We start from the raw sequence: 27,758 nt of genomic DNA on the forward strand, positions 1-27,758 counted from the left end.
CTCGCATATCCTTCTGTTTCCCCCTCACTGTCCCATTATCCCCCATTTCCCCCCCATTATCCCCCATTTCCCTCCCATTATCTGAGGTGTTGTTCAAGGGACGAACCCCACTCAGACACGAACAAGTGCCAGAGCAGAATTACCGTTTATTCAAACTGCCGAGGTTTAAATACCACGCCTGAACATGTCCCATGACCTTCTAACCAATGACAATCAAGTATTGTCTGAGAACCCGGGAGACCACAACTCCCACGGTTCCTTGTTACAGTCTTCCTGCCACATCTCCCCCTTCTTTTTATTAACAAGTTGAGAAACAATACATTTTTAACATTCTTATTATAACCAATCTTATTTCTAATTATAAAAAATAGGGCCTATCGTCACAAGGCCTTTATTGAACTGTTAACAACTTTATTGGGTTCGTGCAATATTCAAGCAATCTCAAATTACCCAGGGTTTGTAGGTGTGGATAACCTTTTATCTGAGGGTGACTTTGTGTAATGGCATCATCTTTATTTAAAAGGGAAATGTGTTGGGTTGTAGGTGTTGTGTCTGAGGTGGTGCTGTTTGAAGTAGTGTTTAAGACGTCTTGCTATAAAGTGTACTTGCGTTCACACACACACACATGCGTCCACTCAACTTTCTCATTCATACTCCGGTGGTCACCGTTTCATTCTCTCCTTACACATGCACTCTTTAACCCTTTATTGTGTTTGACTCATGGAGTTTTGGTTTTGTATTGGTTACTGTTTATGTGTTTCTTTTGGTTCTGTATTGGTTACTGTTTATATGTTTCTTTTGGTTCTGTTGTATCATTTATTGCTTGTGATTCTCCCTGTTTTAAAGAAATGTTAATGTAGATTTACACACATAGGGAACAGACCCATATCTCTTTTCCCCCCTTTTTTTTTTTTCTGTGTGATGTGTTTACTATTGTTGGTCATGTTTCTTCTAATCCAAATCCTTCACTTATTTCTTCTGGTGGTTGTTCCTGTTGTGCTGGAGGGCTGATATAAGGCCTGACACATCTAGAAGGGACCCATTGTAATTTGGTACCCTTGGATACACAGGCATATCCCCTTCCCCATGTTATGAGATCTACTGGTCCTGACCATTGCCCAGATATTAGATCTTTGATCATAACTGGTGGTTTGGAAGATGAAAGTATTTGAGTTTTATGTTGGTGTTCATACCTGCTATGGTCTTTATCATTACAGTTTAAGAAATTTAGAACATATGACGCTTTCCATAAGCGTTCCTGGGGGCTACATACCGACTCCCCTCTTTTTTGTCTTTGAAGCATTTCTTTTAGTGTATGGTGAGCTCTTTCTACAATCGCTTGTCCTGTGGGTGAATGCGGTATTCCTATGGAATGGAGTACCCCCCAATCTGTGAGAAATGTTTTGATTTTTTCAGAACAATAAGCAGGGCCATTGTCGGGTTTTATGGTTTTTGGAATTCCTAGGATTGCGAAACAACTGAGCCAGTGTCTGATAACGTCTTTGGCTTTTTCTCCTGTGTGTGCTGTTGCATTAATGTATCTGGAATGTGTGTCTACTGTAACATGGACATATTTTAGTTTACCGAATTCAGCTCTATGTGTAACGTCTGTCTGCCAGATTTCATTGGCTGTTATGCCCCTGGGATTAACCCCTTCCTTAGCTGGCATTGGGGTAATTCGCTGGCAGTCAGAGCATGACATAATTATGTCTCTGACCTGGTTTATTGTAATTTGGAATTGTCTCTTTAATGAACGTGCATTTTGGTGGAACAACTGGTGTGAAAGTGTCCTGGTTTGAGATAGTCCCAAAATCCAATTCCCTAGCTCCATTCCCCCTCCCACATCTCAACCTAATGTGAGATGGGTTTTTCCAGACAAAACACACCAGACTCAAAGTGGGGGAAAGGGAATATATTACAATGACTGTACAAATAAATACCATATCACATTATACACACGATCACAAACTATCTCTACCATGACATGTATTTACAATGATCAGATCTCTTCTCCCCTCCAAATAAAAGTCCAGGAGGGAAAGAAGGACAGATCCCTTTCAGTCTCTGAACAGCAGGAGTATCTTCTAAGGCAGCAGGTTTCTTCTTCTCATGCATGCAGTAGCTGTGGCTGGCTTTCTGCCAGCACTCACGAGGGAGGTATCCAAGCTCCCTCAGCCCCCTTGACGCAGGCAAAGGGGTCTTCCGTGGGCTTCGTAACCCCAGACAAGGTCGTATCACCACGTCATATCACGAAGACACAGGGGGGTCTTCGTGACGGTCTGGTATCTCCAGGAGACTCAGCTCCTTGCAGGGCCTCTGTGCCCTGTCTCTCAGGCTGCCACCGTGGCAGCAGTGCAAGGGGGGAGCCAAGGTCAACTCCCCCCGCATTCCTCTGGCCGTCCCGGTCCAGCCCCGGGACGTCTTTTGAGCTTCTCAGCTCCTCTCTCTCTCTGGTGCTGCATGTCTAAAACTCTTCTCCTTAATAGGAGTCCATCTCCCTCTTTTCTCAGAGGGATCTCAAAGGAGTTTGGGGGGGGGGTCTGGTATCAGTCTTACCCCCAGAACTCTGTCTCTCAGCTGCTGGCTCTCTCTCTCTCCCTTTCCAAGAGTATTCTCTGCGGTGCTGCATGTTGTTTCTGCTGCTCCTCCAGTTCAGGTCTTATCTGTCCTGGCTCTCTGCCACCGTTTCTCTGGTCAGCACCAGCTGCTGCTCTGCGCCCATGGAGAAAAACATCTCCTGGCATACCTACAGACGCTTAGTCCGGTCTAGCACTGTTCCAGGTCTTTGCAGTCTTCCCCCCCCAGCCAGGGGCTGGGAGGCCCCAGAGGGCCCAAAGGGTCTCAGAACCCCTTCCTCGTGGCTCTACAACATGGCCACCTCTCCTGTGGCTCATGGAACCGAGTGGCCATTGGGACACTGCAGGGCCTCCTGGAATCCAGGGGCCGGTGGGACACTGGGGAGCCTCTTGGAGCCAAGGGAACCCTGGGATGTTTTGGAACATCCTGGAATCAAGGGGCCATTGTGACACTGCAGGGCCTCATGGAACCAAAGGAACCCTCAGAGTTTTTGGAACCTCATAGAATCAAGGGGCCATTTTTGGCAGGATGCTCTGCTCTGACAATACCTAAACAATGGTCAGAGAATGCAAACAATGCACACTCTCTGTGGTGAGTTACTGCTGGTGCCAAGGTGCTGTTTTTAATGTTGAATTATGCTAAACCCAAAATGCTTCATGAAACTTCAAACACACATCCTGCTTTTTGAAGCAGGATTTGACAGATAAGCTGCTCCCTGGCCTGCAAATACATCTGGCAGTCAAACCCTTGATAACTATAAAAGCCTTGTCCAACTGTCATGGGGCAGATTCTTCCACAGACTTCCTTGAAGTGTGTGGAGCTTCTGCCATGAAGCAGGGACAGCTCTTAATGGTCACTGCCCAGGGGTTAAGTGAAAGAGAGAGAACTACCCCCTGTCATTGTGGGGTGAGTTACCTCAATGTCTGCTTCAGGATTGTTTCTTTTTGCTGGCTTTGATCCAATTGCTTTAATAGAGTTACTTTGATAGACTCCACTGTCCTATCTTACACTATACTACTAGAGGTTTTTGGCTTTTATAATTTGAAGTAAATAATTCTCTTTAAGGTCTTTCATCTGTTCACTTTTCTGATCAATTTTTTGTTCATTTGTCATAATAAATCATTGTTTTTCTAGAAATATTTCTGATTTGCCATCACTAAAACCTTCAGGACAAAGTGGGTGAATCACACCTGTATAATTCCTTCAACTGAAACCAAAATCTGAGCCTGAGATTGGATCCAGCCACCCCCAGGCTCCTCTCTGAGAAGGAATTTAGAAAGCAAGGGGGTCCTTTGTGCACCTCGTAGCTCAACGAGTTCAGCACAGAATCCCCCTGCACACACACAAACACACAGGCATGGGAATCTACACACACACTCCTGTTCATCCCTACACAGACATAACCCAGACAGACTCGCAGGCGAACTCCACACACCATTCCCACATCACAACATGAGAACGGTTAGAAAAACATAAAATATGTACACCAACCCTCACTGCACTGCAGCATTCACAGGATGTGACACCTGTGTCCACTTTTGAAATGTTACAGCCATTCTACACAGCCTTTAGTTCCTGTCAGCTGAGTATTCTATCAGCTGCATTCTAAGATGAAACTCCAGGCACATGAACAGCTGAATTTGTTCCACATTTAAACGCTGCTGCACATTTTTAAATGGAGAAAGGAGGGAAACTGCTCAGTGTTCAAATGAATGAAACACAGTGAGTCACAAAAGGCAAACATACATAGTGTACAGCAGCTTTGTGGAGTTACAGATCTGCTCAATTTTTTATGTTTGGCATTCAGAGACCATGTTTACATTTATTAAACTACTCTCGTTCTGCCCCCCCATCCCGTTTTTGGAGTGTTTCAATTGCCTTTCCTTCTTCCAACAGCTGTGACAGCTGTTAAAACAGTCAGTAAAATTAAGTTCCCTCTATAATCCTTTAGTGAATGTTACATTTAAATCAGAGGTTGAGGGAGATTTCCTGTTATGCATGCATTGATTAATTTAAACTTATTAAATTGACACATATGTCAAAATGATTCGATACATTTATTGCATGTTAGCTCATTAAATATTAGTAATTATTAGTGCTACTGTTAATGCTGAAAGAGCAAAAATTCAAGACTGCAGCTGGCTTTAAGCTATTGCATTCTTTAACATGCTCTGCCTTCAAATCAAAGCACATCTAGTGATGGTCAGACAGATGTCTCTGCACTCTCAAAATGTTCAGACAATTTTTAGCTCGAATCCTCTCTCCCCTCACCTATAACACAAGAACTGCAGAAACTACAACACCTATTTCCTATGTCCTTATGCTCACATGTGCATATGCAGGTCACAATATACAGTCAAATCACAATTGCTATGGATATTATTAATGTGTCAAACTCTGGGGTTTATTAATTGAGACAGGGAAGCAGATATGTTTCTGAATGTTAGTTCTTTCTCTGTGTTCATTCAATCCCACACGCCTCAAGCCCTGCACTCACATAATATACTGGGAGTGTTTTAAGATGGCTTTTAATTGAGCCAAAGAGGAAGCAAAAATTAGTTCGAACCTTGCACCAGAGCCAAAAAGACATGTGCCCCAATTTAATTGAAATGCATCTACTCTTAGAGGCTTATCTAAACTAATCCTTCAAATTAGCTGAAAGAAGGTACACTCAAGAAACCTCCTTTGAAAAGGTTGGGGGGGAACAAAGCATCTGTAAAAAAAACCCCAAACCAAACAAAACACCAAAAAAAGCCCAACCTAACACCCAACTTATAATCTCTTTACATATTTTGTAAAAAACATGTCACTGTAGTAAAAGCTGTAGGAACTGCATTCTTACATTTCTGAAGCTCTCTTACACTATACACAGCACACTGATCTATAAACCATATCTGAAAGGGCACCCTCCTCTGTTTATTTTCTGTTATTTACCCCGGAACATCCCAGTGGGTTTTCCCTGTGCCCCCTTCCCAAACTGTGCTCCCCCAGCCAGGCTGTTTGCTCCTTCCCGTCTCATTTCAGCCCCGTGCGATGGCCGCCATTCCCTTTTCCTGCCTGGCTCAATTCCCCCCAGCCCTGCGCTGTGCAGGCAGTGAGGACAGCGAGTGGGCAGCCCTCCAGCACACTGTCCCCTCCCGAGCAGCCTCTGCGCCGCTGCGGCCGGGGCGATGCGGTCCCTGCTCTTCCTGGCGGTGCAGGGAGAGCGGCTCCGGCAGGAAAAGTTCTCCCAGTCCATGTGCACCCAGCCTTGGAACAAAGCCTTGGAAATCTTTGATCCATACACGGGATGACTGGAACCATCACTTACAGCAGGGTTATCTCTACGTGCTGTCCTTATGTCCTCTGACATCTAATGCATGGTTTTTAAAACAACAGATTAAAGTGGTTGCACTTTTTAAAGGTGCAAGGAACACTCAATTCAACCCTCACAGTTGAATAAATACCACACCAATAAATACCCACATCAGAAAAGCATCTCTGAAAACCAGAAAAGGGACTTTCCACATGGGTGTCCTGTCATCCAGAACTCTTAGGGAAGAATTCATTAGAATAAAGAAGTCTGTAAGTGTTCTGTCCAAGATCAAGGTGAGATTCTCTCTCTTCTAACATTTCACTGACCTAGGAAGCAAAAATTTGGTACAGAATTAATACTGGAGAAAAATGAGACCAGTGAAAGATCCTGAGCTCAGGAGAACCTGACTGTGCTGGGGAATCAGAGCTTTCACCCTGGGAAATGAACTACTCTGAAAGAGTGGGAAGAAACCAGGAACAAAGGCTGAGTTCAAATGCTCCAGAGTAAACAAGTCCTTCCTCACCAAAAGGTCTGAGCTACCCTTAACTCATCTCTAGACATCCCTGGAAATAAAACAGCCTGACCTTGAACCCAAGGGAAACAAAGACAAATTCCATGGCTTTAGCTGGAGCAAGGTTGGGGGGGGATGGGTCACTCCTCTGTGACATCACATGCTCCCTGTGACATCACATCCTTCCTGTGACATCACATCTCCCCTATGACGTGACATCCATCATATGACACCACATCTCCTCTGTGATATCATATCATCCCTGTGAAGTAACGCCCTCCCCTGTGACAAGACAGCTCTCTTGTCACATCACAGCTCTCCTGTCACATCACATCCTTCCTGTGAGTCACACCTCCCCTGTGACATCACACTTCTTATATGACGTCACATCCATCATATGACATCACATCTTTCCTGTGATGTCATATCATCCATGTGACTTCATATCCTCCCCTGTGACATCACAGCTCCCCTATGACATCACATCTGCTCTGTGACATCACATCCTCCCCATGACATCACATCCTTGCTCTCATAAAAATGCTCCTCTATGACGTCACTACCATCATATGACACCGCATCTCTCCTGTGACATCATATCATCCCCGTGACATCACAGCTCCTGTGTGACATCACATCTCTCCTGGAAGCAAAGGAACCCTGAGAATTTCTGTGGGAACAACACAAGGCAGCAGCAGCTGCATTCAGTTAATTCGGATCCAAAAGGAGTGTTTTGGCCTTGACTGGTGTTTTCCATCCAGAGAGTGCTGTTTGCCAAAGTGGAAACCACCTGGAACGCTCTGCATGGCAGCCTGTGTTTTTCTCTGGTGGCTGAACACAGCCAGCACATGAGGGGAGGGGAATGTGTGGGATCAGGGCGCTGCTTTGGGGCCATGCTGGGAATTCCGGTGGACTAAAAGACAAAGCCCAGGCGCTGTTTCCAAAGGAACCCCAATGAAAGGGGGACACCGGAAAGATGGGTGGACAAGTCCTGAAATGGAACTCTGTGTGTGCAGCCTCATTTTCTCCTTCAGCACACACACGAGAGAGGGTAAACAGTGGGGTTTGGGACCCCAAAAGTGTTCAGGGGGGAAATGGGGGATTGAGGGGACAATGGGAATATGGAAGGAACAGGGAGAAGGGTAGAAAAGGGAGGGTTGTCTGGAGGGTCTGACGGTCCCATGGGGGTCTTTGGGCACAGGGGGGTTGGCAATGGGGGGTGGCCCCCCTGAGCTCCCAACTTCCTGTGGGGTGCTGGGGGCTGCTGGATCCAATCTCAGACTTGATAGTTATGCCAACATAACATAACTAAACCCAGTTTAGAGGAATTAGAGAGGTGTGACTGAAATACTTTTGTCCCCCAGCTTTTAATGATGGCAAATCAGATCTATTGATAGAAATGAATTATTTAGGGTTACAAATGATCAGACAAAAGATCTTCATCAGAATTATTTACTGCACAACAGAAACACTAAAACTACCAGGAGTACAGGATAAGATAGGACAGTGCTCTACACTAAAGCAATTTTTGAAGCAATTCTACTCAAGCTGGCACAAAAGCAATAATTCTTAATTAGAGATGGATGGAACTCCCCCAGACCATTGCTCTTGGGTAGATCTCTGCTCTCAACCTCCAGCAGTGACCTTGGGGGGCCCCCAGCCAAGGCAGGAATCTCCACACACACCCCCCACACAGGAAGGGTTCTGTTGGAAGAACCTGCCCCTGGGAAAGGGGACTGGCCCTTTGTGGTAAAAGGGTTGGACTGACAGTCACTGGACTCCAGGGGTTGCCTCACCATCAGAGGTTCATTTGAGGTGGAAGCAGCAGCCGAAGTTCTTCCCGCAGTCGGGGCTTCCCTTACTGGTGGGTCCGTTGGTGTTTGGTCAAGGTAGAGCTGTGGGGGAAGCTCTTCCCACACTCCCCACACTTGTAGGGCCTCTCCCCCGTGTGGATGCGGCGGTGGGTGATGAGGTGGGAGTTGTACTTGAAGCCCTTCCCACAGTTGGTGCAGCAGAAGGGCCTCTCATCCCTGTGTGTCTGCTCATGCCTGCGGAGATGTGAGCTGGTCTGAAACCTCTTCCCACATTCCAAGCACTTGTAGGGCCGTTCACTTGTGTGGATGAGCTGGTGGGTACGGAGGTGGGAGCTGTCCCTGAAGCTCTTCTCACATTCCCCACACGTGTAGAGCCGTTCCCCAGTGTGGATGTGCTGGTGTCGGATCAAGCTGGAGCTGTGCCTGAAGCTCTTCCCACAATCATTACACATGTAGGGCCGTTCCACAGTGTGGACACTCTGGTGTTTGATCAGATGGGAGCTCTGGTTGAAGCTCTTCCCACATTCCCCACACATGTAGGGACGTGCCCCAGTGTGGATCTGCTGGTGTCGGATCAGGTGGGAGCTGTTCTTGAAGCTCTTCCCACATTCCAAGCACCTGAAGGGTTTCTCCCTGCTGGGAGGCTGATCAGGGACCACCAGCTCAGAGCTCCCCCTCAAGCTCTGGCCGCCTTCCCGGCACAGGCTGGTTCTTTCCTCCTCAGAGCACCCTGGGCTGGCTTTGGAGCCCCTCCTGCGGGGGGATCTCCGGCCCTTTTCCTCCCCGCTGCCTTCCTGCGCCGGGGAGCCCTTCAAAACGGCCTCTCCCACCAGGGTCTCACGGGGGGATTTGTCCTCCGCGCTCTCCCTCCTCAGCTCAGGGCCTGGGGCAGGAAGCAAGAAGGACAGGCAGGGGATTTGCCTCCGGCCCACAGGGAAGGCCAAGGACATCCCCCCAACTCCGGCCCCGGCAGGACGGCGGCGCCAGCGGGGTTGTCCTGCAGCCGGGGCCATGCTGGGCTGACAGAGCCAGCACAACACCCGCCCAAAGGGACACTGACTTCCTCCTCACCTGCCTGGGGGGCCCAAGGCATCTTCCTCTTCCTTGCAGCCTCCTCCTCCATCCGCCCAAGCTTTGGGAAGGACAAATCCTGATGGGGGGAAAACAAGGGCTGAGCGCGTTGGCTTGGGGGTTCCTCCTGCCCAAGTCCATCTCTAGAACTCACTGGGCATCCTGTGTCCATAAAAACCTCCAAAACACCAAGATTCAGCCCAGAAAAACCCAAGTCAAGGAGATTCAGGCAAAAACCCTCAGAAATAGGAAGAAGACTCTCGCCCCCCCAAACTGCAAAAAGTTGAGATTCAGCCAGAAAATACTCCAAAATATGAAGATTCAGCCCTAAAAAAGGTGGTGGGGACTGAATTTAACCCCCCAACATGACAGTCATTAGATTTCAAGCTCATCTTCAAGGGACACCCTGGTATTGGAGCCTGGGCTCTAATTAACCTCTCCTGTGCTGCGAAACAGCAGGAGCTGTATGGCCAAGGGACAAACTCTGTGATCCCTGTCAGTGTCCATGGCCCCTGTCAGTGTCCTTCAGGGAAATTGGGAGGAGGAAATGAAGAAACTAGTTTGGAACTAAACCGGTGTTAAAGTAGGAAAAACCTCCTTCCATGGAAATAAAGCTTAGACAGATTTTCCTGGGCTGAACGAGCTCATTCAGGGATGAAGGACTGGGACTTCTGTGGACACTTGTGCTGGTTTCTTTGGACACTTGTGTTCCTTCAGAGAGCCCCTGGAAACACTCTGCTGTTCACTCCCAGTGCCACCAGTGCCTGGGTCCTGTCTGCAGCAGCAGATTGCAGGGGGACAGGAGAAATGCTTTTCTGAGCCTCTGGGCTGGACACAGGCACAGCCTGACCCTGAACCCAAGGGAAACAAAGACAAATTCCATGGTTTTAGCTGGACCAAGGCTGGGGGGGTTTCCTGAGGGCAGCACTAACCAGACTTTTGTGTGTGTGTGTGAGACAGGCAGAAGCACAAATGCCTGCACAGCCCAGAGCAGTCAGTGTGGGGCTGTGCTTGCTGCTGCAGAGACCCCCAGGGAACAAACCCAGGCAATAGTTTGAGTTTATTCCTTGCTCTGTGTCAGTGGAATAGAATGTTCCACAGGAGCTCTGTCCCCCTCTGTGGCACCGGGTGGCTCGAAGCTGAAGAGGGGGGGGGTCAAGTGCAAGTTCCCTTCTGAAGTGTGTCCCTAAGGAGGACACTTGCCTTAATATTGCTTATTATGTGTAATATCTTACAGATGTATCATACAACACCTTGGGATGGATTCTGTAGAATATGTGCCATATATATGATACAGAATATATCTGATTATTGCTTTATCTGTCTGTCCAGACAGATATTGTGTATGCAGAGAGATTGTATTTGAGGGATATGTTCCTCTCAATACCCTGTGAGCTCCACTCCCAAGGCCAGCAAATTCCTGAAGCTCCCACTTCTGTGCCCTGCAGGTTTTGGCAGATTTGCAAGAGCAGGGGAATCATTCCCTGCAGCCCCTTTGCACTGTAGGAAATGGGAGCCCTGTGCACATCCTGCTGCCTCCAGATTCCATTCTGGGTGTGGGAAGGACCCTGTGGGGAGCAAAGAAATGCCTGGTTCTGCAGCAGCTGGAGATGCTCAAGGGGCAGCAGGACCAAGTCAGGGGCATGGGGGGCTTTGGGGTGCGGGAGGGTCCTGGGGGAGCTGGGGAGGGGCTTTGGGGATTGGGGGTACAAACCAGTACAGACCAGTACCACCTCACTGCTCCCCAGATCTCTCCTGGAGCTGGGCCACCTTGTTGTGGGACACCTGAGCCCCCCCAGTGCCCTCCCAGTGCAGCCCAGTGCCCCCAGTACAGCCCACTGTGTTCCTGTCCCAGGGTGCTGGGTGATCCCTCTTGGGGGGGGTTGGAATGGATTTGAAGAAGGGGCTGGGGGAGATTTGGGGGGATCTGGGGGTGGTTGGAGGTGGTTTTGGGGGTCTTTGGGTGAGTTAAAACAGGTTTTGGGGGCATTGGGGCATCAAAGATATCTGTGGAAGGAGGGGATTAAAGGGAAAATGGAGGTTAGGGGACATTTGGGGGGGTTAAAGGGGCCTGGAGGGGAGAGGAGGGCCTGTACCAAGAGCAGGTGGGTCCTGAGACCCCCCCTGGTGTCACCAAGACCCTCTTGGTGTCTCCAGTTCCTCCCTTAACACCCTGAGACCCCCCTGGTGTTTCCAATGTCTCCAGGGCCTCCCCATGGCTCCAATTCCCCCCTTGACACCCCCAATTCCACTGTCCCCAAACCCCATCCCTGATGTCCCCAACCCTCCATCTCACTCCAGAAGCCCCCCTGGACCCTCTGACCACAAAAACACCCCCCCCACACACTCACAGAAAGGCCAAGGGCATCTGGGGAAACATTGGGGAGAGCTGGGGGGCTTTGCAGGGCCCTGGGGGATTACTGGGGGATACTGGGACACACTGGGGGGAACCAGGGGGCACTGGGAGGGACTGGGGAGTTACTGGGGGATTACCAGGACACACGGGGAGACACTGGCAGGTTACTGGGCCATACTGGGGGTTACTGGGTGCTCACTGGAGGATCACTGGACCATACTGGGGGGCAGTGGGAGGTCACTGGGACACACTGGGTGGTCACTGAGGGGGTCACTGAAAAGTCACTGGGATATACTGGGGGCACTGGGATCCCCTTACCCGGATGTGGTACGTTTGCCCCCCTGGATTTTGGGGGGCATCCCTAGGACCCCTCCCCTTGGGGCTGGGGGACCCCCTGGACCCACTGCTGGGCTTTAGGGGACCCCCCAAAGTGCCCTCAAAACTCCTGAAATCCCCCCCTCGACACATCAAAACCTTCTCAAGGTCCCCTCAAATGCCCTCAGAGACCTCATCCCTCCCCAGCACCCTCTAAACCCTCTCAGTGACCTGCAAAACCCACCTGGGATCCCCCAGTCCCCTTTAGAGACCCCCCAACCCCCCTCAGAGACCCTCAAAACCGTCTAAGACCCCGTAAACACCCTAGAGACCCCAAAACTGCATAAAAGGTCCCACCAGGACCCTCAAACCTCCTCAGAGACCCCCAAACCCGACCTGGCACCCCCCAAATCTCCTCAGAAACCAAAACCCCCTCAGAGACCCCCAAACCCCTTCAGGAACCTTCCACCACCCCCTGAGTCCCCTCAGGACACCGCACTCCCTCAGGGACCCCTCAAAACCTCCTCGGTTATCCCCGAACCCCCCCGCTAAACCCTCCCGAGCCCCCCGGGGGACTCACAGCGCTCAGAGCGAACCGCAGGCCCCGCCGCCATCACCGAGTCCCGGCTGCGCGCGCACCGCGCTCAGAGAACGCCGCCGCAGCCAATCAGCGCGCGGCCACGCCCCCGCAGCCCCGCCCCCGGCCCTGCCGCGTTGGCTGCCGGGAATCGGTGATGGCGGCGGGTCGGTCGGTGAGCTCTGAGTGCGGGCGGGGGGTGCGGGAGAGCGGGGTCTGGGGATCCCCTCGGGGGCTGCGGGGGGAAAGGCTGGGGGGGGAAAGGCTGGGGGGCTCGGGAGGGTTTTACGGGGGGGGTTCGGAGGTTCGGAGGACCCTCTCGGGGGCCGCGGGGCCCGGAGGCCTCCCAAGAACCCGGAAAGGTGATTCGATTGCTGAGAAAGTCCCTCGGAAAAAAAATTCAAAACCACCCAACGGAAAAAAGAACCCTAAAAAAAGGAAAAGTAAAAAAAAGGTGAAGGAAAAACTGCAAGGGCAGGATGATTTTATTACTTTGCTTCAGTTTTTCCCTGGTCTCCTCCTTCTCAGATTCTTTGCTCCCTTCCTTTACAGAAAGCTTTTCTGCTGTTCTGTGGTTTTGGGGTCCCTGAGGAGGTTTTGGGGGGGGTTCTGAAGGGGTTTGGTGTCCTGAGGGGACTTAGGGGGGAGGTTGAAGGTCCCTGAAGGGGTTTGGGAATCCCCGAGGGAGTTTTGGAGTCTCCGAGGGAATTGGGAGGTCCTGGGGGCTTTGGGGGCGATGTCTTTGAAGGAGTTTTGTGGGTTTCTAGAGGGATTTTGGGAGTCCCAGACGGTTTTGAGGGTCTCTGAGGGGGTTTTTGAGGTCCCTGAAGGGGCTTGGGGGTCCCAGGTGGGTTTTGCAGGTCACTGAGAGGGTTTAGGGGATCCTGGGGGGAGATGAGGTCTCTGAGGGGATTTGGGGTGGTTTTGAGGAGGTTTTGATGGGTCCAAAGGTGGATTTCTGAGGGGGTTTCAGGGGTTTTGCCTGGATTTTGGGGGGTCTCCGTGTCAGTCCTGTCTGGCCACGGCCAACTAAAACTCCTATGATGCCATTTCCCATCCCACCACAGCGCCTCTGCCAGCCCAGCAAACCAACCCCAGGGAAAGGGGATCCCAATTCCCCCCTCGAACCCCAGAGACCCCCAACACTCAGCACACAGAGACCCCAAAGGAAGGGGGGCCCGGGTGTCCCCTAAAGCCCAGCAGTGGGGTTCAGGGGATCTCGCAGCCCCCAGGGGAGGGGTCCTGGGGGTGCCCCCAAAAGTCCTGGGGGAGCAGAACTGACGAAGGGGATCTCAGTGCCCCCAGTATAGCCCAGTGACCCTCAGTATGGCCCAGTAACCCCCTCAGTGACCACCCAGTGTGTCCCAGTGACCTCCCACTGCCCCCCAGGATGACCCAGTGATCCTCCCGTGAGCACCCAGTAACCCCCAGTATGGCCCAGTAACCTCCCAGTGTCTCCCCGTGTGTCCTGGTAATCCCCCAGTAACTTCCCAGTCCCTCCCAGTGCTCCCTGGTTCCCCCCAGTGTGTCCCAGTATCTCCCAGTAACCACCCAGTGCCCCACAAAGCCCCCAAGTTGTCCCCAACATGTCCCCAGATGCCCTTGGCCTTTCTGTGAGGGGGGGGGAGGAGTGTTTTTGGTCAGAGGGTCCGGGGGGGCTCCTGGAGTGAGATGGAGGGTTGGGGACACCAGGGATGGGGTTTGAGGACAGTGGAATTGGGGATGCCAAGGGGGGAACTGGGGACACCGAAAGGGTCTTGGGGACACGAGGGGGATCTCAGGACTCACCTGCTCTTGGTGTAGGCCCTCCTCTCCCCTTCTAGGCCCCATTAACCCCCTCAAATGTCCCCCAACTCCCCTTTTTTTCCTTTAATCTCCTTCCCCCCAGATACTTTTGACCCCCCAATGCCCCCAAGACCCTTTTAACTCCCCCAAATTCACACAAAGCCCCTCAAAACCCCCCAAATCCCCATCCAACCCCCCCCCCCGATCCCCCCAAATCTCCCCAAGTCCCCACCTCAAATCCCTTCCAACCCCCCTCTAAGAGGGATCACCTTGCACCCTGGGACAGGAACACAGTGGGCTGTACTGGGGGCACTGGGCTGTACTGGGGGCACTGGGGGGGGCTCAGGTGTCCCAGGACAAGGTGGCCCTGCAAAGCCCCCCAGCTCTCCCCAATGTTTCCCCAGATGCCCTTGGCCTTTCTGTGAGTGTGTGGGGGGGGTGTTTTTGTGGTCAGAGGGTCTAGGGGGGCTCCTGGGGTGAGATGGAGGGTTGGGGACATCAGGGATGGGGTTTGGGGACAGTGGGGTTAAGTTTGGGGGCAGTGGAATTGGGGGTGTCAAGAAGGGAATTGGCACTATGGGGAGGCCCTGGGGACATTGGAGACACCAGGGGGGTCTCGAGGTGTCAAGGGAGGAACTGGGGACACCAAGAAGTTCTTGGGGACAACAGGGGGGGTCTCAGGACTCACCTGATCTTGGTGCAGCCCCTCCTCTCCCCTCCAGGCCTCTTTAACCCCCCCAAAATGTCCCTTAACCTCCATTTTCCCTTAAATCGCCTCCCCCCACAGATCCCTTTGATGCCCCAATGCCCCCAAAACCTGTTTTAACTCCCCCAAATGCACCCGAAGTCCCCCAACCCCCCCCTCATCCCCATCCAACCCCCCCAGGTCCCCCCAAATCCTTTCCAACCCCCCTCAAAGAGGGATCACCCACACCCTGGGACAGGAACACAGTGGGCTGTACTGGGGGCACTGGGCTGTACTGGGGGCACTGGGGGGGGTTCAGGTGTCCCAGGACAACATGGCCCAGCTCCAGGAGAGATCTGGGGAGCAGTGAGGAGGTACTGGTCTGTACTGGTCTGTACTGGTCTGCACTGATCTGTACTGGTTTGTACCCCCAATCCCCAAAGACCCTTCCCAGCTCCCCCAGGACCCTCCCAGACCCCAAAGCCCCCCAGGCCCCTGACTTGGTCCTGCTGCCCCTTGAGCATCTGCAGCTCCTGCAGAATCAGGCATTTCATCAGCAAATGTGCAGGTGACACCAAGCTGGGGGTGTGTTGATGTGCTGGAAGGCAGGAGGGCTCTGGAGCACAATTGCTATGAGGAGAGGCTGAGGGAGCTGGGGGTGTTGAGGCTGGAGAAGAGGAGGCTCAGGGGAGACCTCCTGACTGTCTGCAAGTCCCTGCCAGGAGGTTGGAGCCAGGTGGGGCTGGGGCTGTTCTGCCAGGAAGCAGCAGCAGGACAAGAGGGCTGGGTCTGGAGCTGTGCCAGGGGAGGTTTAGGTTGGATATTAGGAAGCAATTTCTTCCCAAGAGAGTAATCAGGCCTTGGAATGGGCTGGGCAGGGAGGGGGTGGAGTCAGCGTCCCTGGAGGTGTTGAAGGTGAGAGTGGATGTGGCCTCAGTGCCATGGTCTGGGAAGCACAGCAGGGTTGGATCCAGGGTTGGACTTGATGATCTCGGAGGTCTTTTCCAACGTGGCTGATTCTGTGATTCTGTGATTGCCATTCCTGTGGCAGCACATGCTTGAGGCTCTATCCCCAGGGTGATAGAGATGTCTGTCCATATCTATCTCCAAGGTTAGTCTGTAAATGTGTGGGGTTAGAAAAGCAGGCTAAGTTCTGGTATGGTTGTAGAAGGAGAAAGAAGCCCAGAGGCCAGTGCAAGCAGGCAGCCCTCAGCTTGCACCTGATGTCCCCTCCCTGCAGGTTCCTGTCCTTGAGCCCAGGCCCTGAGGTGAGGCTGAGAAGTGGCGCGGAGGTGAGCCCAGAGCTGTCCCTGAGGTGAGGCTGAGAATAAGTGCAAGGCAGAGGTGCTGCTGAGGAAGGAGAGCCCCGTTGTGGGGAAGAAACAAAGCTGTGAATGCCCATCCCTGAGCAGGTGCTGTGTCCATCCCCTGTGTGCCAGGTGAGCTGGGGTTTTGCTGCAGAGCTGCGGGCGCTGATTTGAGTGGCTCCAAGTGCTGAGATGGTGGGCACCCAGGAACACAAACTGTGCCTGGCCACGGAGCCTGCAAGGAGGAGCAGAGACAGTGGTGGCAGTGTGTGGGGCCAGGTTGTCCCTGTGCCTTCCCCTGCAGGCCCTGGCTGTCCCTGCTGGGCCCCTGTCCATCCCCATCAGGTCCCTGCCCGTCCCCCCGGGCTGAGCTCCCCCCAGGAAGTGCCGTGGAGCTGAAGCTGCTGCCATCCCCCCCTGCAGCCGCTGCCCCAGCCAAGGGAGCAGCAAAGGCAGGGCCAGGAGCAGAGGCAGCAGCAGGGGAGCCCTGGGGGGCCGGGAAGCTCTTGTGTGGGGCAGGAAAGAGGCGCTGGGCACGAGGCCGGGGCTGTGCTGAGCAGGCCCAGCCCTCACATCCCCCCAGCCAACGCCGGCTGCCCGGGGGGCTTGGGAGGGACCCCCAGCCCGTGTGCCCCACACTGAGCTGGCAGAGAGAGAGCCAAGGGACAGGGCCACGGGCAGGGCCCCGGGTGAGGGACAGGCAGGGCCATTGCAGGGCCACGGTGAGGGCAACCTGTGGCAGCAGAGCTGCCCAGGGCCGGGGGCAAACGGGGGTGTTGGGACCAGCCAGTGCTGAGGCCGAGCAGAGCATGAGGCCTCTTGCAGAGCCCTGGAGCAGCCTCCCACTTGCCAACCCTGCCCTGGTGGGGTGACACTGTCCCCTCCCTACAGGACACATCCCCAGAACTCTTCAGGGGGGACCTTTTGTGTCTCTTTCTGGTTGCTGATTCCTGCTGGGGACCCGAGGGAGCCTCTGCAATCCCATGCATGTGGCACAATCTCCTCTGCAGAGCTTGACCCACTGCAGACTTTGCAGGGAAATCTGTGCTGGCAGCCCGAGTGTGTCACGACCCCCTGTGCTCCCCCAGGATATTTGGGAGGAGTTCCCCCTTCCTGGGCACTCATGGGATGGGGGTTGATTGTTCTCCTGCTGTTGCTTCTCCTCTTCTGCTGGCTCTTGGGGGTGGGCAGGAGGTGTTTTTTGGGGGTGCCGGGCTGGGTTGGGGGCAGAGCCCCGGCGGTGGGTGGGGGGATGCAGGTCCCCCCCACGGTGGGGGTTGGTGTTGCTGGGTCAGGCCCCGCCGGCTCCATTGTCAGCCCGGTGCCGGCGGGGGGGACACAGCGGGTTTGGGGCCCCCCGGGAGTGCCGGGGGTGGGTGTGGAGCCCGGGAGCTGCCGAGTGTGGAGGGCGGAGCGGGGAGATGGCGGAGCTGGGGGACCCCCAGCAGCCTGGAGGGGGGAGCACAGAGAGAGAGGAGCCCTGGGACCCCCAGGAGCCTGAAAAGTGGGGCATAGAGAAGGGGAAACCTGGACAGTGGGGACCCCTGGGATCCCCAGAACAACAAAGTGGAAAACGTGGAAGGGGAGAATGTCTGGGAATATGGCACCCTGAAGGTGAGAGTCAGAGGAGAAGGGACTCTTGGGACCCCCAACACCCCAGAGGAGTCAGAGGGTCAGTCAGGGGAGACCCTCTGAACCCCAGAGGGAAGAGACCAGAGAGGAGGAATTTCTGGGATTATTTTTTTGCGCTGCATGTTCATAGTTTCGAGTATTTTTTGACTTAGCTGTAACGTTTTGCAGTTTGGGGGGGCGAGGGTCTTCTTGCTATTGTCTGAGTCTTGGTGTTTTGGAGTGTTTTATTGACACAGGACGCCCAGTGAGTTCTAGGAGGAACCCCCAAGCCAACGTGCTCAGCCCTTGTTTTCCCCCCATCAGGATTTGTCCTTCCCAAAGCTTGGGCGGATGGAGGAGGAGGCTGCGAGGAAGAGGAAGATGCCTTGGGCCCCCCAGGCAGGTGAGGAGGAAGTCAGTGTCCCTTTGGGCGGGTGTTGTGCTGGCTCTGTCAGCCCAGCATGGCCCCGGCTGCAGGACAACCCCGCTGGCGCCGCCGTCCTGCCGGGGCCGGAGTTGGGGGGATGTCCTTGGCCTTCCCTGTGGGCCGGAGGCAAATCCCCTGCCTGTCCTTGCTTCCTGCCCCAGGCCCCGAGCTGAGGAGGGAGAGCCCGGAGGACAAATCCCCCCGTGAGACCCTGGTGGGAGAGGCCGTTTTGAAGGGCTCCCCGGCGCAGGAAGGCAGTGGGGAGGAAAAGGGCCGGAGATCCCCCCGCAGGAGGGGCTCCAAAGCCAGCCCAGGGTGCTCTGAGGAGGAAAGAGCCAGCCTGTGCCGGGAAGGCGACCGGAGCTTGAGGGGGAGCTCTGACCTGGTGGTCCCTGAGCAGCCTCCCAGCAGAGAGAAGCCCTTCCAGTGCTTGGAATGTGGGAAGAGCTTCAGGAAAAGCTCCAACCTGATTAGACACCAGCACATCCACACTGGGGAGCGGCCCTACAGGTGTGGGGAATGTGGGAAGAGCTTCCGCTGTAGCTCCCACCTCCTCACCCACCAGCAGATCCACACGGGGGAACGACCCTACACGTGTAGGGAATGTGGGAAGAGCTTCAGCTTCTGCTCCAACCTCCGCACCCACAAGCGCATCCACACTGGGGAACAGCCTTATTCTTGTAAGGAATGTGGGAAGAGCTTCAGCCGAAACTCCCACCTCCTTTCCCACCAGCACATCCACTCTGGGGAACTGCCCTACACATGTGGGGAATGTGGAAAGAGCTTCAGGAAGAGCTTCCACCTCCTCACCCACCAGCACACGCACACTGGGGAACGGCCCTACAAGTGTGGGGAATGTGGGAAGAGCTTCAGGCAGAGCTCCAACCTGATCCAACACCAGCGCATCCACAGTGGGGAACGGCCCTACAAGTGTGGGGAATGTGGGAAGAGCTTCAGGCAGCAATCCGGCCTGCTCACCCACCAGCGCATCCACACTGGAGAACGGCCCTACAAGTGCTTGCAATGTGGGAAGAGGTTTCCGACCAGCTCCAATCTCCTCCTGCACGAGCGGACGCACACGGATGAGAGGCCCTTCCGCTGCACCGACTGCGGGAAGGGCTTCAAGCAGAACTCCACCCTCGTCACCCACCGGCGCATCCACACCGGGGAGAGGCCCTACAAGTGTGGGGAGTGTGGGAAGAGCTTCACCCACAGCTCTCACTTGACCAGACACCAACGGACCCACCAGTAAGAGAAGCCCCACCAGTGCCCCGACTGCGGGAAGAGCTTTGGCTGCCGCTTCCACCCCGAATGAACCCCCTGATGCTGAGGCAACCCCTGGAGTGCAGTGACTGTCAGTCCATCCCTTTTACCACAAAGGACCAGTCCCCTTTCCCAGGGGCAGCTTCTTCTCACAGAACCCTTCTTGGGAGGTGTGTGGAGATTTCTACCTTGGCTGGGGACCCCCCAAGGTCACTGCTGGAGGTTGAGAGCAGAGATCTCTCTCCATGAATGTTGATCTGGGGGAGTTCCATCCAACCGTAATTAGGAATTACAGTTTTTGTGCCAGTTTGGGTAGAATTGCTTCAACAATTGCTTTAGTGTAGAGCACTGTCCTATCTTATGCCGTTCTCCTGGTAGTTTTAGTGTTTCTGTTGTGCCGTAAATAATTCTGATGAAGATCTTTTGTCTGATCATTTGGAACCCTAAATAAATTAATTTCTCTCAATAGATCTGATTTGCCATCATTTAACCTGGAGGACAAAAATGATTCAGTTACACCTCTGTAATTCCTCTAAACTGAAAGTGTTGGCATAATCCAAGGCTGAGATTGGATCCAGCACCCCACAGGAAGTTGGGAGCTCAGGGGGGCCACCCCCCTTTCCCAACCCCTCTGTGCCCAAAGACCCCCATGAGACCATCCGACCCACCAGACCACCCCCCCTTTTCCACCCTTCTCCCTGTTCCTTCCATATTCCCATTGTCCCCTCAATCCCCCATTTCCCCCCTGAACAGTTTTGGGGTCCCAACCCCCACTGTTTGCCCCCTCTCCTGTGGGCACTAAAGGAGAAAATGAGGCTGCACACACAGAGTTCCATTGTGGGACTTGTCCTCCCATCTTTCCGGTGTCCCCCTTTCATTGGGGTTCCTTTGGAAACAGCGCCTGGGCTTTGTCTTTTAGTCCACCAGAGTTCCCAGCATGGCCCCAAAGCAGTGCCCTGATCCCACACATTCCCCTCCCCTCATGTGCTGGCTGTGTTCAGCCACCAGAGAAAAACACAGGCTGCCATGCAGAGCGTTCCAAGTGGTTTCCACTTTGGCAAACAGCACTCTCTGGATGGGAAACACCAGTCAAGGCCAAAACACTCCTTTTGGATCCAAATTAACTGAATGCAGCTGTTGCTGCCTTATGTTGTTCCCACATAAATTCTCAGGGTTCCTTTGCTTCCAGGAGGCCCCACATGCCCCAATGGCCCCTGGATTCCAAGAGCTTCCACAGTCTCCAAAGGTTCCTTTACTTCCATGAGGCCCTGCAGTCCCAAAATGCCCTTTGGATTCTCGGAGATTTCCCATTGTCCCAGAGTCCCTTGTGCTTCAGAAGCAGCTGCAGTGGGACAGTGGCCCCTTGGTTCCGTGAGCTCTGCAGTGTTCCAGGAATCCTTGGGTTCCAGGAGAGCCTGCAGTTCCACAAGGAGCACTTGAATGCAGGAGGTTCTGCAGGGTCCCAATGGCCCCTGGATTCTGGGAGGTTCAGAAATATCTCCGGGCTCCCTTGGTTCCAGGAGGACACACATGTCAGCAGGAACCCTTGGTTCCAGGAGGTTCGACAGTGTCCCAGAATTCCTTTGATTTCATGAGGCCCTGGATTGTCCCAATGGCCTCCTGATTCCATCAGCCCCCTCAATGTCACAATGGTCCCTTGGTTCCGTGAGTTTCTGCAGCGTCCCAGGGTTCCTTTTGTTCCATGGGGAGCTGCAGTGTCACAATGGGCCCTGAATTCCAGGAGTTTTGCCAGGGCGACAGTGTTACCTTGATTCCATGAGATTCCACAGTGTCCCAGGGTTCCTTTGGCTCCCGAAGGCCCTGCAGTGTCCCAATGGTCCTTAGTTCCATGAGGTTCCACCATGTCCTTGCTGGAACATGCGTGGCTGTAATGCTGCCCCACCTGCAGAGCTGCCTCCAGCTCTGGGCTCCAGCACAGGAAGGACATGGACCTGTTGGAGTGAGTCCAGAGGGGAGCAGCAAGAGGATCAGAGGGATGGAGCAGCTCTGCTGTGAAGAAAGGCTGAGAGAATTGGGATTGTTGAGGCTGGAGAAGAGAAGGCTTTGGGGTGACTTAATTGTGGCCTTGTAGTGCCTGAAAGAAGCCAACCAGAAAGATGGAGAGAGACTTTGGACAAGGGCCTGGAGTGACAGGACAAGGGGCAGTGGCTTCACACGGGTAGAGGGAAGGGTTGGAGGAGATAGTAGGAAGGAAATCTTTCCTCTGGGGGTGCTGAGATGCTCTTTAAGGCCCCTCCCAAGCCAAAGCATTCCATGATTGTGGGACTGGTGGGTGAGGTGGTGGTCGGAGCCGTCTGGGGCACAGGGACCCAAATGAGGGAGTTTTCCATTGTGGGGGAAGGAAGGAGGGGGCAGCAGAACTGACCCCTTGGACACCTGGCAGGCAGGCTTTGGCTGGAAGCTGCTGATGGGGAGCTGAGTGAAGCCCCCACAATGGAGGAGGAAATGGTCAGTGACCTACTCTGCCAATGAGACCCCCCCAAGTGCCTGGACCCACATGGGATGCAGCCAGGAGTCCTGAGGGAGCTGGAGAAAGAGCTGGCCAAGCCACTCTCACTCATTCCCCAGCAGTGCTGCACAACTGCACAAGTCCCAGCTGACTGGCAACAAGCAAATGGGATGCCCATCCCCAGGAAGGGCCAAAAGGAGCATCAGAGGGACTGGAGAGCTGCTCAGCAGGAAGGGACTTGGGGGTGCTGCTTGACAGGGGCTGGATATGAGGCAGAGTGTGCCCAGCGGGGCAAGAAGGCCAAGGGCATGGTGGCCTTTGTGGAGAAGAGTGTGGCCAGCAGGAGCAGAGAACTGATTGCCCCTCTGTGCTGGGCACTGGGGAGGCCCCACCTGGAGTGCTGTGTCCAGTTCTGGCCCCTCAGTGCCAAAAGGCCCTTGAGGGGCTGGAGCGTGTCCAGAGAAGGGAACGGAGCTGGGGAAGGCTCTGGAAAACATGTCTGCTGAGGGACGGCTGAGGGAACTGGGCTGGTTGAGTCTGGAGAAGGGGAGGCTCAGGGGGGATCTCATTGCTCTCTGCAATGATCTGAAAGGAGGTTTTAGTGGGTGTGGGGATCGGTCTCTTCTGCAAAGCCTTTAGTGACAGGAAGAGAGGAAACAGCCTTAAGGTGCATCAGGTGAGGCTCAGATTAGATATTCAAAAACCCTTTTTCCCCTGAGAGAGTGTTCAGGCATTGGAACAAGTAGCCCAGGGAGGTGGTGGAGTCTCTGGAAGTGTTCAGGTGTGTGGTGGGTTGACTTTGGCTGGACACCAGGTGCCCTCCCAGCTGCTCTATCACTCCCCTTCTCAGTAGGACAGGGGAGGGAGTAAGGTGGGAAAAAAACAACCTGTGGATTGAGATAAGACAGTTTATTTAAAGCAAAAGACAGCAGGGTTTGTTCTCTGCTTCCCATGAGCAGCCATGGTCGGCCACTCCCCAGGAGCAGGGCTTGGGTCCGCGGGACGGTTCCTCAGCAGGCAGCCATCAGACAATGAATGCCCCCCTCCTGCTCCGGGCCTCAGCTTTTAGAGCTGAGCTGACCTCCCATGGGCTGCAATGTCCCTTGGGTCAGTTGGGCTCAGCTGGCCTACTTGGGTCCCCTGCCAGGCTCTTGCCCTCAGCTAAGGAAGGAATGTCCCAGTGTTGGTGCTGTGCTCAGCAGGGGCCAAAACACTGGGGTGTTCTCAACACCCTTCCAGCTGCCAATGCCAAGCCCAGCCCTGGGAGCGCTGTTGTGGGGAACTGAACTGCAGCTCAGCCAGACTCAACCCAAATATCTATGGCAATAACATCCTTAGGTGTTGTATGATAGATCTATAAGATATTACAAATAATAAGAATAATAAGGCAAGTGACACACACACAGTCCCCCAAACTCCTGCCTGGGTTTGTTCCCTGGGGGTCTCTGCAGCAGCAAGCACAGCCCCACACTGACTGCTCTGGGCTGTGCAGGCATTTGTGGTTCTGCCTGTCTCACACACACCCCCAACCTTGGTATGGATCTGGATGTCACTGGATGTGATGTCACAGGGGAGCTGTGATGCCATATAATGGATGTGATGTCATATGATGGATGTGACGTCATAGGGAGATGTGATGTCACAGGAAGATGTTATGTTGCAGGGGAGCTGTGATGTCGCAGGAGAGCTGTGATATCACAGGGAGGATGAAATTTCACAGGGATGATATAATATCACAGGATAGATGTGATGTCATATGATGGATGTGATGTCATAGAGAAGCATTGATGTCACAGGAAGGATGTGATGCCACAGGAATGATGTGATGTCACATGGGAAGTGTGATGTCACAGAAAAGGTATGATATATGATTGATGTTACGCCATACGGGAGATATGATGTCACAGGGGAGGTGTGATGTCACAGGCAAACATGGGATGTCACAGGGATGATATGAGATCACAGGAGAGATGTGACATCACAGGGAAGATGTGATGTCACGGGGCAGCTGTGATGTCATGGGGAGGTGACGATGGCCAAGAATGCACTCAGATAGCAGGGAAAGGCACACGGCTACTTTATTGCTCTCAAATGCTCCATTTATACTCTTTGTATACTATCATACTATCATACAACATAATTGATTAAAAGTCTCAAACTTAAAACACTGTACATACTTTCATTGGTAACACAGAAGACACTGTACATACTTTCATTGGTGACACTACACACATTTGGATTGGTGACCTTTGGTCTCAGTTGCATTACGTTTGTTCTGTCCAGCATTGCAGTAAATATTTCCTTAGAGTTGTTTACATTCCTCTGCAACTTCAGAGCTGCAACTGCTCAAATTCAAGGCCTACCATCCAGTCATTTCCCACAGGGAGGTGTGATGTCATAGGGGAGATGTGATGCCACAGGGATGATGTGATGTCACAGGAGGACATGATGACACAGGGATGATATGATATCACGGGAGAGGTGTGATGTCATATGATGGATGTGACACCATAGGGCAGATGTGATGTCACAGTGGAGGTGTGATGTCACAGGGGAGCTGTGATGTCACAGGGGAGCTGTGATGTCACAGGGGAGCTGTGATGTAGCTCTGCAGAGCCCTGACAGTGCCACTGCAATCCCAAGCTGCACTGCCCGGGTCAACCCTCAGCACAGCCAAGGCCACAACCCTTCCTGAAAGGTGTCCCTTCTGGGCAGGGCCAGGGGGACAAACCCCTCCATCTGTCCCTGCACATGTTGTGTCCAATTCTCATCCCCCACTCAGGGACAAAGTCAGGCTACATTGGGTGTTTAGCTTGGCATTTGCTTCACTCTTTTGTGCTTCCAACACACACACCCCAGTCTGGGCAGAGTCTGACCCCCCAGAGAACACAAGACCTGACTATTTGTGGCTCCTGCTGCAGTGGCTGGAACTTGGGCCACGATCTGTGCCAGGAGCAGAGAGGTCCCTCCCCACGGAAACTTCTTGGCAATGGAGTTCTTAAGAAAACTGGACAGGCTGTGGGGATCATTTGCAGGGCACAGCCAGGGACGTGTCTTGACCAGCCTCCTGTTTAACATGATCACCTTTTTCATCCTCTTTGCTCTCTCTTTTCTCATGCTTGTTCCTCCAGTGACAATTGTGATCCTCCCCTTGCTTTGGTTCTTTCCTAGACATCCCATGACAAGTCTTGCCCAGTCCCCAAATCCCCTTTCTGGTTGCCCATCATGAGTCTCAGAGCTCGAGGCCGAATCCCCCATCCTCAGCTGAAGGGTCACCCTGAGAGGTTCTGCCATTGACCCACTTGGTTATAGTTTTATACAGATACCTTGGAACTTCCTTGGAATTAATTTGTTACCTTTTGGGCTTAGAATGGCTTCTTCAAAAATATGGTAATTCATGTCCTCAACATGGAAATACTTTGGAGAAGGAGTTTGGGATATTAGACTCAAAGAATCACAGAATGGTTTGACTTGGAAGGGAGATAAAAGCTCATGTGGTCCAAACTCCTGCACATAGACAGTGACATCTTCACTAATTGAGGCTGCTCAAAGTTCCTGACCTTGGACAAATCCAAGGGATGGGATGGGACATCCTCTTCTCTGGGAACCTGTTGCAGTTCTTGTCAGACCCATTGGCAAATATTTCCTCCTATTATCCAATAGAAAGCTCCCCTATTCCAGTTTAAATGCATTGCCCCATATTCTGTCAATACAGGCCTTGGTAAAACATATGACTGTGACTATCTTAGACTATGAGCACAATGTTTTCATCTGCAAACACCTTGGAGAGTGCTCAGGGATGTCCCTACAAAAAGTTTGTCCCCATCTTTCTTAGAAGCCTCTGTGGTGGTGCATCCTCCCCCCACTGTCCTCAGGCCTGGTCGATGATCTCAGGAGATCCTGACAAGCCCTGACCAAACCAGTTGAGCAATGAAGAGCCCCTGGACTGGACCAGGGGTGTGGGGAAGTGTCCCTGGACTGGACCAGGTGCTCCTGGACCATAAAGGTGGGAACAATCTGGAGTGGAACAGCTCTGGAACATAGGATAATCAGTCATCCCATGAAAGCCTTGGAATATTCCTTGCCTGAATTGTAGCCCAAATGGACCAGATTGGATACAATTCCCAAATAGTTTGTAAACTCCAGTCATTCCTGACACCAGGATGGAAATTCAGCAGATCACTAAAGCCAGTCCCCTTGGGAGCCCACAGCCAGCAGGGCTGAGGGAGGCCCTGGCAGCTCCCCAGCACCTCCCTCTCAGTGGGACACCTCTGGCAGCCTCTCCCAGCTCGGGAACCCTCCAGTTTGCAACACTCCAAAGACCCTCGCTGATGCCCAGGACAATTCTGATCCCCCTCAACAAACACTCCTCCAGCTGTGACCCTTGTCTGTTGGCAAACACAAAGCGATTTGGGGGAGTGTTTCCCTGACAACAAGGAGAATTTGGGAGAGGGACCTTTGCACACCCAGCTCTTGATGTGTCCACACATCTCTGCCTGGCTGTGGGTGTGAATTGACTGTGGTGTGAATTGTTATTTTGAAACTAGAATTCAGTAACTGTTAAAATTGCAGCAAATGCTATTGAACCACTTGATAATCCTTCGGTTGGTCAATGATTAAGTGCTAATAATGTCTTTTGCCCCTTGTCTTTGGATCCAAATCCTTTGTGCCCTGACCCTCTTGCATCCCAAGGCTCTGTGTAAATCATTCCCTTTCATAAAAATATATATATTTTTCGTGACTTCCACTTTAAAATCTTCCTCCTTAGCTAAACTACAAAACAACTCTAATTTGTTGTTGACGTCTTGAAGACAATTAAAGAAAGAAAAATAATTTGTTTTTCGGTGTTTTAATGGGTCCCACAGTGTGTTTGGAGTTGCATCAGCTGTCAGTCCAAGATGGGCCATGTCAGAACTGGTGAGGTTGGGGGGTGAGGAGCAAGGTTGATCATACAGGGTCAGTGTGGATCTCCTGAGGAGACACTCAGCATCAAGATCACTTGAACAACTCTATCACCTCTTCTCTGAACTAAAAAATAGCCATCCTTGAATTAAAAAAAAAAAAGTACAAACTTTGAAGACTTGTTTTGAAATTGCCTTGAAGACAATTAAAGGAAGACAAAGAGATCCTGAGGGATTTCTGCATTTTAATGAGCCCCACGGTGTGTTTGCAGCCCAGCCCATGATCCTGAGGTACTGAGAGAAGATTGAAGCAGCTGCTGAAGAAGTCAGAAGCTAAAGTCCAAGTGCCTTGAAGCATTGCTGGGCCCCACTGAGGGCAGGCACTGCCAAAGCCTCCCCAGGGACTCCTTGGAGCAGCTCCTTGGAGGCCAGGAGTGCAGGCAGACAAAGGCTCTGGGCAGGCCCCTGCAATGCTGAGCAAAGCCTGCCTTGGTTTTGTGGAGCACAAAGGCCAAGGCCTGAGCCCCAGGCCCTGGCCCAGCAGATCCTGTCCCTCCCGGCTGGCTCAGGGCTGTTTGGGGGGCACTGGGATGGCAGGGGGAGGAACAACAAAGGCCCAAACCTGGGCAACCCCTGCCAGGCTCCTGAGGGAGGGGCGAGGCAGAACCCAAGTGCAGAACCTGCCAGGCAAGTTGCTTGTGGTGGCCTGAGTGGCAGAGGCAGCTGCCAGAGGCAAGGGGACAAAGGCCTGGGTGCCTTTGGGCCTTGCAGCCCTGCCAGAGCCCTTGGCCAT

General features: G+C 53.0%; 1 protein-coding gene and 1 pseudogene across 1 annotated transcript; one reads left to right on the plus strand and one right to left on the minus strand.

Moving 5' to 3' along the window:
• LOC127463453 (zinc finger protein 91-like) overlaps window positions 1-19,678 on the plus strand; it is a 307,626-nt pseudogene extending 287,948 nt beyond the window's left edge.
• Window positions 7,750-12,690, minus strand: LOC127463454 (zinc finger protein 239-like). Its single transcript, XM_051772872.1, has 3 exons — window positions 12,520-12,690; window positions 9,269-9,347; window positions 7,750-9,080 (listed from the first exon to the last, which is right to left on the minus strand). The coding sequence occupies exons 2-3, from the start codon at window positions 9,318-9,320 to the stop codon at window positions 8,242-8,244; spliced, it is 891 nt and encodes a 296-aa protein (XP_051628832.1). The 5' UTR covers window positions 9,321-9,347; window positions 12,520-12,690; the 3' UTR covers window positions 7,750-8,241.
• Window positions 19,679-27,758: the final 8,080 nt, after the last annotated feature.

Source organism: Manacus candei, unplaced genomic scaffold (assembly GCF_025592945.1).
Source record: "Manacus candei isolate 608988 ecotype Guabito, Panama unplaced genomic scaffold, ASM2559294v1 h1tg000161l, whole genome shotgun sequence".
Classification (NCBI taxonomy): domain Eukaryota; kingdom Metazoa; phylum Chordata; class Aves; order Passeriformes; family Pipridae; genus Manacus; species Manacus candei.